This window comes from Montipora capricornis, chromosome 4, assembly GCF_036669925.1.
Source record: "Montipora capricornis isolate CH-2021 chromosome 4, ASM3666992v2, whole genome shotgun sequence".
Lineage (NCBI taxonomy): Eukaryota > Metazoa > Cnidaria > Anthozoa > Scleractinia > Acroporidae > Montipora > Montipora capricornis.
Window position 1 is genome coordinate 15,935,101 of NC_090886.1, and position 15,454 is coordinate 15,950,554.

General features: G+C 40.6%; 2 protein-coding genes and 1 long non-coding RNA gene across 4 annotated transcripts in view; 2 read left to right on the forward strand and 1 right to left on the reverse strand.

Annotated features, from left to right (window-relative positions):
* LOC138045669 (uncharacterized) overlaps positions 1 to 15,454 on the forward strand; it is a 161,291-nt gene that overhangs the window by 104,603 nt on the left and 41,234 nt on the right. The gene's annotated exons all lie outside the window — the stretch shown is intronic.
* LOC138045667 (angiopoietin-1 receptor-like) overlaps positions 1 to 15,454 on the reverse strand; it is a 130,644-nt gene that overhangs the window by 59,715 nt on the left and 55,475 nt on the right. Inside the window, exons 3-4 of the mRNA XM_068892242.1 lie at positions 13,643 to 13,816; positions 5,310 to 5,617 (exon numbers count right to left, since the gene is read on the reverse strand). Of these exons, the coding sequence (XP_068748343.1) occupies positions 5,310 to 5,617; positions 13,643 to 13,816 (482 nt within the window). The remainder of the gene's footprint in view (positions 1 to 5,309; positions 5,618 to 13,642; positions 13,817 to 15,454) is intronic.
* On the forward strand, positions 6,048 to 7,858 carry LOC138045668 (uncharacterized). The gene is made up of 2 exons (XM_068892243.1): positions 6,048 to 6,297; positions 6,387 to 7,858. Exons 1-2 carry the CDS (start codon positions 6,079 to 6,081, stop codon positions 7,461 to 7,463), a joined length of 1,296 nt encoding a protein of 431 aa, XP_068748344.1. The 5' UTR covers positions 6,048 to 6,078; the 3' UTR covers positions 7,464 to 7,858.

The following is a 15,454-nucleotide window of genomic DNA, read 5'->3' on the forward strand; positions in this document are numbered from 1 at the left end:
CCTTTTTCCATGTCACTGTGACAAGCAGTTTGTCCATCCCCTTGCCTCGATGTCAAAGGAGAAAGGGATGTCTCCTTTTCAACAAGTGCTTTGCTGAAATGGCAAATGACGACTTTTTTTCCAGATTGATTCCACCTTTTTGTGACAAGTGTCGCACAATGCACGAGAAAGACCATCATCTGCCAGGACTTTTAATTTAAGTTTGATCGAAAACTTCTTCAAATATTCTCAAAAATTCACCATAAAGGTTTCGTTTTCTCTGTTTGTTAACAAAAACGTAAGAACGCACTCGACAACAGGCGTGACTGAACTGTTTCTTTCGGTTGGCGTGAACAATATCGTGAAGAGAACGCGAGCTCGATAGCGTTGAATTTAGTTTGGCGCGCATTGAAATAAAGTCGTGCTGCGTGTGGCCCGTGGGATCAAGTATTTCTCGAGATTAGCAAAAGTTATTGCCACCGCAATTCATGTAAGATTTCTAGAAAAGGATAAGGGGGCAGAATAAAAATAATTGTCAGATCAAAAGTAATCGCTGCTATTTTATTAGGTGAATCGGTGAGGGCATCTTTAAACAAATCTCGCACACTTGGAAATACGCTAATGTACCAATACCTGCGAATGGTCCAGAGTCTTTCTCCGCCGATATATTTTGTGCTGTGATCAAGACTTTTCTCTTCGAGCAGAACCTTGCCAAACCAACCAGGCGAGTATGGCGATTAAGTGATTTCCGTGTAACAAGACATGAAAGGACTTCACGGCCTGCTGACCTCTGATTGGGCAGAAAACACGAAGAATTTTTGGCACCAATCAGAATTGAGGATTACCTCTGCTGTTTGGGACTGGTCTGGTAAGAGCTTGTCCCCAGGGGCTCTTCTCGCCCTACTATGTTTTTCTTCGTTGCCATCTTCTTTCGCCCGTTTTGACTTTCCCTTGCCTCCGCGATCTGCCCCTGGGTCTCCGAGGATGGCAAGCAACACGATCGACAAATTTTTGTGGAAACGGCACAAATGTCCTCTTCTACTACGATTTGATGTTTCCGTAATTCTGAATGGCTTCGACAAGACCTTATTTCCACGGATTTCTCCTCAAAGAGACTGATATAATGTTTTCCCACGGTACTTTTGCAACAGCAACAGTAATCACTTTTTAGCAGCGTGGGAAAATTCCCGTACAGTATAAGACATAATTCAAACCTCGTGGTTTTTTATTTCTGTGATTTATGTATTTCTGAGCTAGAAAAACACAAACAGCACTGAAACTTGTTTTAGATTTTGAATCTCCCTTCAAATCCTGGGGCTTCCGAATTACTTACCGACTTCCTGTCGGACTGCCATTGTTACGCAAGCGGCCAATGAAAAATATAGTTCAAGTCGATTATCCCAGAGTCTATCCGGGCGCTCGCCCGCTGACCAAGAAGCCCGAGGACTCTGGGTACGAGATTGGTGAGCGGGAGGAATTCTGCAAATCCTGCGATCTGATTGGCCCTGGGAGCGGGCGGAATTTTTCTATCTTGCCCGCCAACCCGGGCGGAATCCTAGCCCTGGTTGCGTGAGCTTGTGTAATTACCTTAAATTTCCATCTTTTGACACCGAACCCATTTACATACAAAAGTAAGTGTTTCAAAACAGATTTTTAGTAGACAAGAGGCCTGAAAATAGAATTCAAATAAAAATGTTTCTCTTTGAAACGTTCAGTTTGTAAGTCGCGTACTGCATTCGCTATCAAACGCGGTGCGAGTCGAGACATATTCAGAAAGGAAAAGAGAGAGAAAAGAAAAAAAGTTATTTACCAGCTAAGGGTTGGTCCATATAGCGAAAACTGTGATCTCGGCCTTGGAAAAGCTCCCCTCGGCCTGCGGCCTCATGCAGCATTTTCAAGACCTCGGTCACAGTTTTTCGCTACACGGACCTCCCAGTTGGCAAATGACGTATATCGTTTTGCGCAGCTCTGTTATATTTTAATGCAAAAATATGGAATTTTGACTTTAACAAACGAGAAATTAAAACACGCTGACTTTGCCTCAGAATGCCGGAAATCGCGTTTCCGAGGACTAAAAATTCCAAAATTTCCCACGGGTCCCCAACAGGCGAGCTGCCTTCAGCCACACCTTTAATCGGACCCCATTTTGTAAAAACCTGGATCCGCCCCAGGAAACGTTTATTTATCAGAACACGAGACAATAGACCATTTTACAGTTGTGTGTTTAGTTACCTGGCCTATGAATGAAAGTGAGGCTGGAGTTGACCTTGTTTTGATAGAAAGCTCACTGCTTTTCTTATGCAAATTCTTACTAATTAGCATGACAAAAACATCATTAACATGAGAAAAGGAGGGAGATCTGTATCATAACAAGGTCAACACCAGCCTCATTTTCATTTAAAGGCCTGTACCCGGTTGTTCAAAAACCGATTAACGCTAATACCGAGATTAACAATTAACCAAGGAGTTTATTTCTCAACGCTCAAATGCTGTTAAATGCTGATATTCGGCAAAACTTTACATTAGCGGAAGTCAAACTTGAAAAACTAAAATAAGCAAAACAACTTTCATCAAAAAGTTGAAAAAATGAGACAAAAGTTTACGCTAATCCTGGATTAAGTTAATCGGCTTTCGAACAACCGGGCCCAGGTAACTAAGCACACAACTCAGTCTCGACTCCAGAGCCCTTCTCTTGACTGAGGGAGAGAAGATCTCTGGGGAACCGTGAAACAAAGTGTCTTCTCTTTGGTTTTCGAGAAGAACAATCAAAAGCGTCTCTAATTGGTGCATTCATGTCAGCACGAGGAGTGAGCAGTCGCCGTAAGGTTTAAATAGCCAATTCTTGGCTATAGGGAACCCTACGGCGCATGTTCTCCTACATAGAGTTTCCTAGAACCTTGGGTCGAACCGAGACTCTGGTGACGAGAATGGTAGACAACTGTAAAGAGGTCTATTCAGAACTGCAAGTTGGAACAATTGAGACCGTCATCACTTACGAATTATGTAGCTAAATGACCAAGATGTGTTTTGCGTTTCCTAATTTATAGGGGACGGGAGCAGGACTAAAAAGAGCGGGAGCCGGGAGATAAAGGAACGGGAAGTGGAAGAGCAAGGTACGGGAGGCGGGAGGTCTTGAACCCCCCTCATTGAATATTGCAGCATTCGCCAAAAGGTAAACTAAATTCCTGGCTTCATCTTTCGAAACGCTGTGCAATTCAAAGAAACTTTTACGATCTCACCCCAAGCTCACGGAGAATCGTTGGTGCGTTGCATAAATGTTATATGGTTTTTCGTGGCAAATTTAGGCCCGTTTTAAACGCCGCATTTACATGTACCGAATCAAATGCAAATTAGTGAAAACAATACCTTTTTCTTATTTGCATTAGATTCGCCACATGTAAATTGCGACTTTTAAAAGGGGCCTTCGCGATCGTGATTTAGGGCATTAAAATAAAAATACACCAGAATTTCTTACCTTGCCTCCTTGTCTTATTTACGGTATGTTCTTAGCAATTCTGGCCGTTTCAGCGTGATTCTAGGGAGTGTTATTTCTACCGTTGCTCTCTCATAATTATATATGATTCCCCAAGGTTTGTTACTTGCTGGCGGCGGTCTCGCATATCCGCCGAAGTAAAACAGCCGTAAATTCTCTCCGAACGCTCAGGTCGCCTCCAGATTTAGTCCAGTGCACGTTAAAATCCTCCTGTAACTAATACATTCTCTATCGGACAAAAAAAGCTGCGGTGCGGGAATTTTGGCTCGCTAATCTAACGACTCCCTTCCATCGAGGACCGTCGACAATGCTCTGCCACGAAGTTCCGTGCACGGCCCTTGCAAAACACCTTACTGACCGGGCCCAAGGCTGAAATTTCTTACACACCGGGTGGCCGACGATGTCAGTGAAAAATACACTGTAAACAAACTGAATGTTTATGTTTTGTTTTCGAAACATCTTTCATGCGTCAGCATTTCCCTGAGCTTCGCCCGTTTGTGCGTGACAGCTGAGTACTTTCCCGAGAACGACTTCACGTTGTACCTGTCACTGAGACTAAAGCCTGTGTGTAACAAATTTGAACCTTGGGTCCAGTCGGTAAGGTGTTTTCCAACGGTTTCCTTCACTGAACATCCGAATCAAGCATGTTGCTAAGGGCCAAATCAGCCTATTTTGGCGATTTTCAATTCCTTTTCGTCAACGTTTGTCTGATATGACGATTGAAATATGTGGCAGCACTATCATCCTTGGTCTCAGTGGAATTTCGGGTCGAATTGAGCTTTTTGGAACAATTTACAGCAGTTTATGTTTCCGACTGCTTCATCGGAGTTTCCAACCTTGAAGATAATCTACCAGTCAAATTGAAGCTTCAACATCCCCTCCCCCCCCCCCCCCCCCCCCGGGCATTTGAATGTTTGGAAAACTTTCGTTCAAATGCAGTTTCGTTCAAATGCCCTTCCCCCCTTCCCCCCTTCCCCCCCCCCATCCCGGGCCAAAAAGTTGTTCAATTGCCTCATCATAATTCCATTTCACGTGATCAAAATTACCCGCACCCCCGGGAAAATCACCAGATTACTGTTTTAACTTTTCAGTAGCTTCTATTATGCTTCTGAAGCTGTGTATGTAAGCATGCTTTAATAGACAACACCAAGGAGAACCAGGGCCCTCCGTGGCAAGAGGCATAAGGAGGACAGGTAACAGGTATAAATATATCTTTCTGTAGGCATTTCCTTTTCAACTAATTAGCTACGAATGCGGAATCTTTACCTTTGAATGCATCTAGGTTTGTGTCCGCCATGATTTATCAACCCACGTGCAAACGTAACATGAAATCGAGGCTAGTGATGAAATTCCCCACCCCCTATGGGTGGTGATCAATTGCCCCGCCCCCGGGAAGACTAAGATGATCAAATTCCCTCCCCCCGGGCAGGAAAAGGAGTCAAATGTCCGGGGTATGCCCGGGGGGGATGTTGAAGCTTCAATTTGACTGCCACATAAATATATGAAGAGAAAACAGCGAACCTAGAACCCACTGGAGTAGCGCTGAAATGGCCAAAGTACGCCACAAAAACATTGATAAGGTATCGAGAAGACAAGGTAAGGCATTTTTGTTCGATTAATGTTGTTTTATTTTCGACTCCTAAAGACGTTTGCAAATTCCCATACAAACGGTTATTATTTTAACTGATCGTGATGCTCAAATTACATCGTTAACTTGGGGTACCTGTGGTTTTTCGCGTGAAATTTGACGTGGAATTCCCTCGTCAGGTGGTGAATTTTCCCATAGAATTTGTTTAAAAGAGTATGGCAAATCTTCCCTAAAAAGTTAATTACAAACCTTTTCTATCCCATTCTCTTTGTAGGTTGTCCAGTTAATGTTGTCCAACGATGTATATATCTTGTATTTTGTTGTCCATTCATCAGCAGTTGGGTTTCCTTGAGTTGCTGTGGCGCAAATGTAGAACTCATAACCAAGGTTGATTTGTAAGAAGTCGCTAGCATTTCTTTTGGTGCTTGGTAACCATGCACCATTTCCGTTCAGTCGACACTTTTCAGGTCCATAACCAAATCTGGATGAGGAAGCTGAGTAGACACCATCTGAAGATCTGCCAATCATGAACCCGCTAATTGCTTGAATCTGACAGCCTAAAAAAAAATAGGGGGAAACTTAGCAGGACGAGTGGATTTGACAGCTGTGTACTTTATGATATCAAAAGTTTAATAACCAATGTGGTTACTTCCAGATAAAAGTTCTTGGCCGCGTTGTTCAGTCGCAGTGCCATTACCGCATCTGACTATACATGGACAAAAACTCAGAGCCAAGTACCAACTAAATTATTTATCCAGAATTAGCATAATTGTCGTCTTGGTTATAATGAACCGGAAGACCTGCAGTGGAAAAGGTGGACTTCTCATTCGGCGACAAGAGACTTAAACAGTAAGCAAATCCAGTTGAAATAAAAAAAGGAATTGTCCGACTCTAAATGTTAAAGATACTCACTAGCACAACTTTGAAATTTATAGACACGTGATATTTAACTATTAGTCACCGAACAGAAGGTGAAAAAATCAATAATAGAGTACTAAAGCAGTTACGTCACGCATCCATGGCAACCAAATTTTCTGTTCTAAACAAACGCACGGGAAGCAAGATGTCGGTGCTGACAATTGCGTCCCTGCTTTCTTTCTTCGAAAATGAGAATAAATCCGTTTCAAGAGGTGAAAATCACTTCAAATCAAACCATGTGGAAAGCTTTAGTGCAAGTCAAGGTGTTTTGAAGGGACAAGTTCACGCTAGTATGAAGAAAAAAGTGTATAATGTGACGGTAAGTGAAATGCGGTAAATGGCCAACATTGAGCAGAAAGCTTATAGAAAACTACTGTTAAACTTTGTGTATTATAATTTTCTTTTTAGATATACCTTGACCAAAACAATGCGATTAAATCGAGCGAGTGCGAGTGTCCTCGGGGAGTTTATAAATGCAGCCATGCTGCAGCTCTGTTCATCTACGGAATTTATAACTGGAGTCGGACTGATGTTGAGTGTTCATGGAAAAAACGGAATGCACCTGATAATTCTCGGAAATCTATTGCTGAAATGTTTCCTCCAGCAAAGCCAGGATATACAGCCTTACTCCGACAACCAAATCAAGGAGATCGAGAAGCGCTGTATTCAGAGCTCCGAGCGTATGGAAAGTTCACTGGCCTATGCTGGCTGTTAAGCCCTGAGCCAAAACAACTGGGGGATCTACCTGTCTCAACAGTGGAAGAGGTTATTTTTTCCGAAGAATTTCTCACCTTATCTACTGCTGCTGAACAACTTGAGTTTATCAAACGAAAATTAAAGGTAGAACAAGAAATTGTAAATCAAATCAGTTCTTTAACTGTCGGTCAGCGAAACAATCCCTCCTGGCATTTAGTGAGGAAGGGGCGTTTGACTGCAAGTAATTTTGGCTCCGTCATCAATGCTAAGAGGGTCACCCCATCCCTTATTAAGCGTCTCTTGGGAGAATATGACATTTCACGTGTCAAAGCTGTGGCATGGGGAGTCACAAATGAGGCTGAAGCCATCAAAACATTTACTGCCAAAACCCATCTTGAAGTTGCTGAGACAGGGGTGTGGCTTGACGAATCAGGCGTTCTTGGAGCTTCCCCTGATGGATTCGTGGGTGAAGACCATGTTCTAGAGGCGAAGTGTTCCTATACCTTCAGAAATGCGAGTATTGAGGAAGCTTTGAAAAGTGAGACATTCTGTCTGGAGCAAAAAGAGGACGGGTCATACTCGCTAAAAAGGAATCATGTCTACTGGCACCAAGTGCAAGGGCAAATGTACTTAGCCAAACGAAATTATTGCTATTTTGTTGTTTGGACAAATAACTGGTGTGTCATTATTGAAATCAAGAAGGATCCATCCTGGGAAGAAAACCTTACCAGACTAAGGGAATTTTACTTTAAACACCTCTTTCCCAAAATTGTTGAGGGAGAACTATAGTTTGTAGAATTATTGCAAGGTTTAAATCCAGCAGGAAGTTTGTACCATGTTCCCATTTTACAAGTTTAATACTGAAACAATAACAAGTACAGCAACCTTCCATGCTCAGTAATGAAACCAAAACCATTTTTATTCAGAGAATTATCAAATATTCTTGATGTTGTGTTTCCTAAAACATTTAAGATTAGAGTTGCAATTGTTTACAGCTGAAAATGCTGGCTCTACTGCATAATATGTGACTTCAGACAAATGTTCTATTATTTTGTTACTATTCTACACATTACAAAAATAGAGAATGCCCCCTTATTTTCTAAACATAAAGGTCAAATAGATGGGCTTAATCTGCCATGTTGAAATTTAAAGTTGATCCTCAGGCTTAAAGAAAACAAAAGCAATACATCAAGGTTGATTGATTGTCTTATTCCCCTAAGCATCAAAGCTACATGTTAATCAATAATACTCTCTCAATTTTCCCACTACATGCACGCCCTTACTCAAATTCTACCCCTTCACATCCTTCCTTTATCAGTGGAAACTGAAGATTTACAAGGGCAGCACAGACTTGAAATACTTTGGTGAAAAAGTGTTGACGGGCCTGCGCGACTCCTGCCGTTCGCAAGTGATTCTAAAATCTGTGCCTTCAAAGTTTGGCTCTGACTAAAATGTCTTTTAACGACTTTCCTTTGCGATATGATAGTATGGGTGGCTCCTTGAATACTTCTCTAAGGTGTGGTTGGTTTTGAATAAGGTGCCATTTCCCCATTAATATATTCTTGAGGTTAGGTAAAGCCGGGTGGTATTGTGTAACAAAAGGCAATATTTTCTTTTGTGTGCTGTTGTCTTTGTTTTCAAGTGACCTCTCCCTATCCGTGAAGTTAACTTCAGATAGGAATTTTTCTGAAAATTTATTTGGGTATCCTCTATTCTTTAGGCGTGTTTTGAAATTCTGCATGTTAATATTAAACGTCAAGACTGACGAATTTGTTCTTAGGAGGCGTAGCGCTTCTCCTTTTATGAATCCTTTCTTAACGCCTGGTGGATGACACGAATAAAAATCCGTGTATTGAAAGGTCTCTGTCCGTTGGTGAAAAAGTGTTGACGGGCCTGCGCGACTCCTGCCGTTCGCAAGTGATTCTAAAATCTGTGCCTTCAAAGTTTGGCTCTGACTAAAATGTCTTTTAACGACTTTCCTTTGCGATATGATAGTATGGGTGGCTCCTTGAATACTTCTCTAAGGTGTGGTTGGTTTTGAATAAGGTGCCATTTCCTCCATTAATATAGTCTTGAGGTTAGGTGAAGCCGGGTGGTATTGTGTAACAAAAGGCAATATTTTCTTTTGTGTGCTGTTGTCTTTGTTTTCAAGTGACCTCTCCCTATCCGTGAAGTTAACTTCAGATAGGAATTTTTCTGAAAATTTATTTGGGTATCCTCTATTCTTTAGGCGTGTTTTGAAATTCTGCATGTTAATATTAAACGTCAAGACTGACGAATTTGTTCTTAGGAGGCGTAGCGCTTCTCCTTTTATGAATCCTTTCTTAACGCCTGGTGGATGACACGAATAAAAATCCGTGTATTGAAAGGTCTCTGTCCGTTTGTAATGTGTTTGCACATCAAGGGTTGATTCTCTTTTGAATCTCTCGCCTTTGTACACTTTTGTGTCTAAGAATGTAATTTCTGAGTCTGATATTTCAGCCGTAAATTTGATTGTATCGTGGTAGTTGTTTGCCCTTTGCACAAATTTTTCTATATTGTCTTCGGTTGTGTGCCATACACAGAAGACATCGTCAATGTATCTCTTCCAAACTAGCGGTTTAATTTTGCTCTTGCTGATAATGCCTTTTTCTATTTTTGCCATGAAAACATTAGCGAAAGCCACGGCCATTTTGGTTCCCATTGCCGTTCCGTGGGTTTGCAAATAATGTCGCCCATTGAATTGGAACGAGTTCTCTTTAAGTATCAGGCAGAGCATTTGCCTCAAGAACTTAGTAGGGATTGGTAAATGATTTTGATAGAAGTCTTCGTACGCTTTGCATACAGTAGTGATCCCTTCCTCTTGAGGAATATTTGTGTATAAGCTAGTTACGTCCATTGACGCAAGGATTGCGTTCTTTGGCAGTTTCGTTCTCTCGATGAAGTTTATAAAGTCTGTTGAATCTTTAAGATAAGATTCTTGTTGTTGTGCTATCGGCTGTATGAGGCGGTCAACGAAGCTTGAAATTCTTTCTGTAGGGCCGTCACACCCAGATATTATAGGTCTACCTACTAGTGTAGGTTTGTGAATCTTTGTTAGTGTATAGAATTCTGGAATTCTCGGCGGGTTTGGTGTTTGGGAGAGCCACTTCGCTGTCATTTCGTCAATGTGGCTTTCCGTGAGCATACACGTTATTATTTTTTTTATTTTATCGGCTGTTTCGTCAGCCATCGGTTTATATAAGGGCCTGTAGTTGTCAAGATCGTTCAACAGAACTTGCCCTTCTGTTATTTTTTCTTTTTTGCTCATTATTACGGTTGTGGTTCCTTTGTCGGCTTTCTTAACAATGATAGTTTTGTCACGTAATAGGTTCTTCAATGCACGCCTTTCACCGGGTGATAGGTTATCCTTCGGCCTCTTTATAGGAATGTTTGCTAGTTCAAATTTTACCTCTTTTAGGAAGGTTTCTAAGGCCACTGATTGTTGGACCGGTGGTTCCCACGTTGATTTAACGTAGAATGGGTGTTGTTTGTTTTCTTTCCCGTGAAAGATGTGTTGGAGGCGCATTCGTCTTGCGAAAAGGTTAAAATCTCTTAAAAGGTTGCGCCTTATAAAGTCTTCATTTGTCACGGGTGTTGGAATAAACTTTAGACCCCTTGATAACAAGGCTATCTGTTCATCTGTAAATTGTTTATCTGATAGGTTCTTGATATGCTGTTTGCGTGACTCAGTTGCTTTTTGAAAGCGCTTTTTATCTTTCTCCCTTTTTCTTTGTTTCCTTTTGCGATTCTTTAACGTTTTATTTGGGTTGGTTTGACCATTATTTCTCGTTTCTGAGGAGGCAGAGAATGCACACATATAAGATTTAACTTCTTTATTGTTTGCTTGTGCCCTCAGATTTACAAGAAGCTTGTCGACCTCGTTAAGCTTAGCTTTCAATTCTACGGCTAGTTTGTTAACATCGCTCTGTTTTGAGCAATTTGAATCTGTAGCCACTGGTTTTACATTCTTTTTAGGTTCTCTTTTTCGTGTTTTTGCTTGTTCTAGTTTTCTGAGCTTTGATGTAAGCCTTTCCACGCGCCTGTGGTGAAATTTCACCAGCGCTCCCACAAAATCATGTTCCGCTCTCTTCCTAATCGAACTTACATCCGACTTAAAATCTTCATCAGGCATGATGTTTGCCTTTACATTGTATCTTAGGCTTTTTGGGCATGTGCCCTTGTCGAGATGAGCCTGTAAGAGTCCGATAGAGTTCTTTGATTTATCTATTTTCTCCGTTATGGAGTCATGTTCCTCGTCTTGGCGGGCTTTTTTCGGTTCGATCTTTCCGTGCTTATTTCTGTTTTCATCTCGAGGTCGTTTAGTTCCTCTCGCTTGGTTGTCACTTGTTTTGTTGATGTTTCTTTCTTTGCCTTTGTGTGGCATGGTCTTTCTAGTATCTTTAGACGTGGGAGCTTGAGCGCAAGGGATTTCATCTTCAGAAAAATCAGTATCTCGTTCTCTGAGAACCTTTTCTTCGGCCTCGTTAAGTTCATCTGTATCGCAGATTTCCATTTCTGAAATGTCTACTTCAAGCAGGCCGTCTGTTGTGAGTGTAGTGGCTGTGACGGCCCTACAGAAAGAATTTCAAGCTTCGTTGACCGCCTCATACAGCCGATAGCACAACAACAAGAATCTTATCTTAAAGATTCAACAGACTTTATAAACTTCATCGAGAGAACGAAACTGCCAAAGAACGCAATCCTTGCGTCAATGGACGTAACTAGCTTATACACAAATATTCCTCAAGAGGAAGGGATCACTACTGTATGCAAAGCGTACGAAGACTTCTATCAAAATCATTTACCAATCCCTACTAAGTTCTTGAGGCAAATGCTCTGCCTGATACTTAAAGAGAACTCGTTCCAATTCAATGGGCGACATTATTTGCAAACCCACGGAACGGCAATGGGAACCAAAATGGCCGTGGCTTTCGCTAATGTTTTCATGGCAAAAATAGAAAAAGGCATTATCAGCAAGAGCAAAATTAAACCGCTAGTTTGGAAGAGATACATTGACGATGTCTTCTGTGTATGGCACACAACCGAAGACAATATAGAAAAATTTGTGCAAAGGGCAAACAACTACCACGATACAATCAAATTTACGGCTGAAATATCAGACTCAGAAATTACATTCTTAGACACAAAAGTGTACAAAGGCGAGAGATTCAAAAGAGAATCAACCCTTGATGTGCAAACACATTACAAACGGACAGAGACCTTTCAATACACGGATTTTTATTCGTGTCATCCACCAGGCGTTAAGAAAGGATTCATAAAAGGAGAAGCGCTACGCCTCCTAAGAACAAATTCGTCAGTCTTGACGTTTAATATTAACATGCAGAATTTCAAAACACGCCTAAAGAATAGAGGATACCCAAATAAATTTTCAGAAAAATTCCTATCTGAAGTTAACTTCACGGATAGGGAGAGGTCACTTGAAAACAAAGACAACAGCACACAAAAGAAAATATTGCCTTTTGTTACACAATACCACCCGGCTTTACCTAACCTCAAGAATATATTAATGGGGAAATGGCACCTTATTCAAAACCAACCACACCTTAGAGAAGTATTCAAGGAGCCACCCATACTATCATATCGCAAAGGAAAGTCGTTAAAAGACATTTTAGTCAGAGCCAAACTTTGAAGGCACAGATTTTAGAATCACTTGCGAACGGCAGGAGTCGCGCAGGCCCGTCAACACTTTTTCACCAAAGACTTTGTGAGATACCAGTCCTTGAAAGAAATCACAGATCAAAACACGAGCCAAACACCAAAACGCCGCGAAAGCGCCACTTAATTGATAACACAAGATCTAGGACAAACCATAAATTAACCTTACCTTATTAATCGAATCCAGCGTTGGTACTCCTCCTTTTTCTTTATTTTATGTGGAAACCCATAGAATTTACAAGTATGTGATTCGGAATGATGATCACAGCCCGGAGCAAAGCAGTGAACCATCACGATCTTTCACCTCTAACACCTCGGCTCTTTGTCTGCTCAGTTGACGATTAGGATCTTCTTTCAAACGAATAAATATTCGTCTACGTCATCCAAAGTTCCAAAAAAAATTACAGTTCAATCAATAAGGGAAACTGTAAAAATAAAGGCCGCAAAACTGAAAAGGAGTCGAAAGCCACGCTTAATGCGCTTGTAATGCTATACTTGGCAAACTTTGTTTAGAACAGAAAATTTGGTTGCCATGGAAGCATGACGTCACACTTTAGTACTCTATTGTTTTAGTATACACCACAAAAGCTGAAAAAAAAAGCGAACCAACACTTTTGGATTCATGAGCTGGCGTGACCAGTTCAAGTGTATGGCTTAAACGCGAGTGCTCTGAGATAAAAACCCAATTAGCAGCCTCCTTAACTTAGGGTGCGTTCGATTGACCGTATTCTGGAATAAGAATACGTGTAGTGATGATTTAAAACGGTATGTCTGGCGTTTTGAAGCAACAAGGAAAATAAAGATATGTTTAAAATAGCGTTTTAGCAGGTCTTTGACAATTTTAATGTGAATGTCGTAAAAACGAAGCATTTCTAACTTCTATTCAATCGAACGCACTCTTAGTCTTCGTGCTCCGAGATGCTAAAGAACTACCACAAACCACCATAATTTTACACAAACGACGGTAATTTAGGTCTGGTCGAATATGATGCAGATGAAGTTCATGATGCAAGCAATTAAATTCAATTAAAACGATTGTCTAATCGAAGCTTTATGATACACTGTCGTCTAAAAAACTTGATTTCCTGAATTAGTCTGTACATTAATCGTGTCAGCCAGGATTACCCTAGTATCTCTTGAACTTTTGTGAGCATTACGAGAAAAACGATTTCGCATAACTTGCCAAGTTACATTGTAATCAAGAAAGACAGAAGGGAAAAAAATAAGTAAATTAGTGAAACTACAAGCTTGTTGTATCGTAAATATTATACCTCTTTGAGCAGAGTAAACTTCCACTTCATACAGGGTTCCATACATACGATCCAAGGTTACATATCTTCCCAACACGCTGGGCAAACACAGGGTGCATCTCCGGGAATAAATACCATCGTCAACAACCAATCGACATTCCTGACCTTCTTCAGTTGAGCTTGAGGCTACCGAAGCTGTGAATACAAATCAACATAACGGCACACCAACTCCTATGAGTCACTCCAGGAAATGATGGAACAATAAGTCATTTCAACGGATTATGAGATTCTCGTTAGAGCTCATTCTGAGTTATGTTTAAGATGTTTTAAACGTTTTTACATGTTTAGTTCAAGTGTTTCAGATTGTGGCAATAACCGCGGCATGTAAAAGTAAAACTTGTAGTACTACAAAAGCTTTAAACTAGTTTTAAAAACAATTATAAATTCCAGCCAGCATTTGCGTTTAATCCTCATTCATTCATTCGGTGGACGTTATAAAGTGATGTACAATCTTTAAACGTTTGGCCTTCAAACCGAAAGAATCAGAGAACAATGATGTTATTTTCCCTACTGAAGAAGTATCTTTCTGCTTATCTCAGGCCATGTCAAAAGGAGAAAAGCGTTCTCATCTGCTCATTTTATAGCCGAAAGATGATCTTGTGTCAGAAGCAAAAAAATGAAAATGAGTAGTAAATGATGGGTATCATCAATTATTTACGGTAAGACATTACGAGAGTCTGTTTGAGGGTATTGGAGTCTCAGCCAACACATAAATTTCTACATATTTCTCAGTTATAAGCCGACTTTTCAGTTATTTCTTAGCTATTCATTAATTTTGACAAATCTCAGAACATGCGCACGAACTTCCTTTCTTAAATTTGATTAGCTCACAACCTACAATTAATTCCGGAAATCACCCAACCTACGTACAGAGTCCTAAAAATCCACGAGCTTGGCATCATTCAATTTGGCTAATGACCTCACTGCTAATTGATTTATATTTGTCCCTGTTCAAAAGGAAATAAACAAGGGACCTCCACTAGTGCTTTTGTGGCTTGATATCCGTCTCTCAAACAATATTTGATAAAAAAATAATTATTGAATATGCGTGAAGAAACAAGCTCTTGAAGTGGAACCCACTTTCCTTGACTTTATTCCGCATGTCACAAAAAAACTATTTCAAAAAATGATTATTTCTCTTCGCTCCATAAAGCCGGAACCTTAGAAGCATTAATAAATAGAGTATTATACCTCACGACTTCCGGGAATACGAACTTGCCTTTATCTTAAGGCGCTTTCCCTTTGTTAGAACTACCCGGCCAGACACATAAGTTTGCAAAGAAAATGCAACAACTAAAAGGAACACTTGCATGATAATCCCTCGCATTCTTCTGGAGGAGTATATATCATCCTCTAAGTGTGTTGATTTAAAGGCGTTGTACAGTTAGTCCTTCCAAATGCCTGGTCTGGCCGATCAGTTCTGTCAAATGGAAAGTGTCCTAAGAGTGCTGATAGTACATCTCACGACGGTCAGTGCAGAAAACGAGTGAGAGATACATCAGCGCAAGAAGAAAAAAATCGTATCCCTCGCGGTCATATACCATGTTCTGTTTTCCTATACAGATAATAACTATCCGCCAAATCCGAGACGTCTCAGTTTTTATTCATTTTAAAAGCATCGAAAAAAGTGATTACCTTTACTGAAGAAAGTCGAAGGTAGTTTCACTGTCTTCGTATTTTGAAGCCATTTTTTTACCGATCTTTTAAAATGAAATTTTAATTTATGACACCAACAGCCACATGAATTCACGCATGAACAGGATGCACTTATAT

Coding starts and splice junctions, on each gene's coding strand:
- LOC138045668 (XM_068892243.1), top strand. CDS start 6,079: ATGGCAACCAAATTTTCTGTTCTAAACAAACGCACGGGAAGCAAGATG. Junction 6,298..6,386: donor AAAAAGTGTATAATGTGACG/GTAAGTGAAATG, acceptor TTTTCTTTTTAG/ATATACCTTGACCAAAACAA.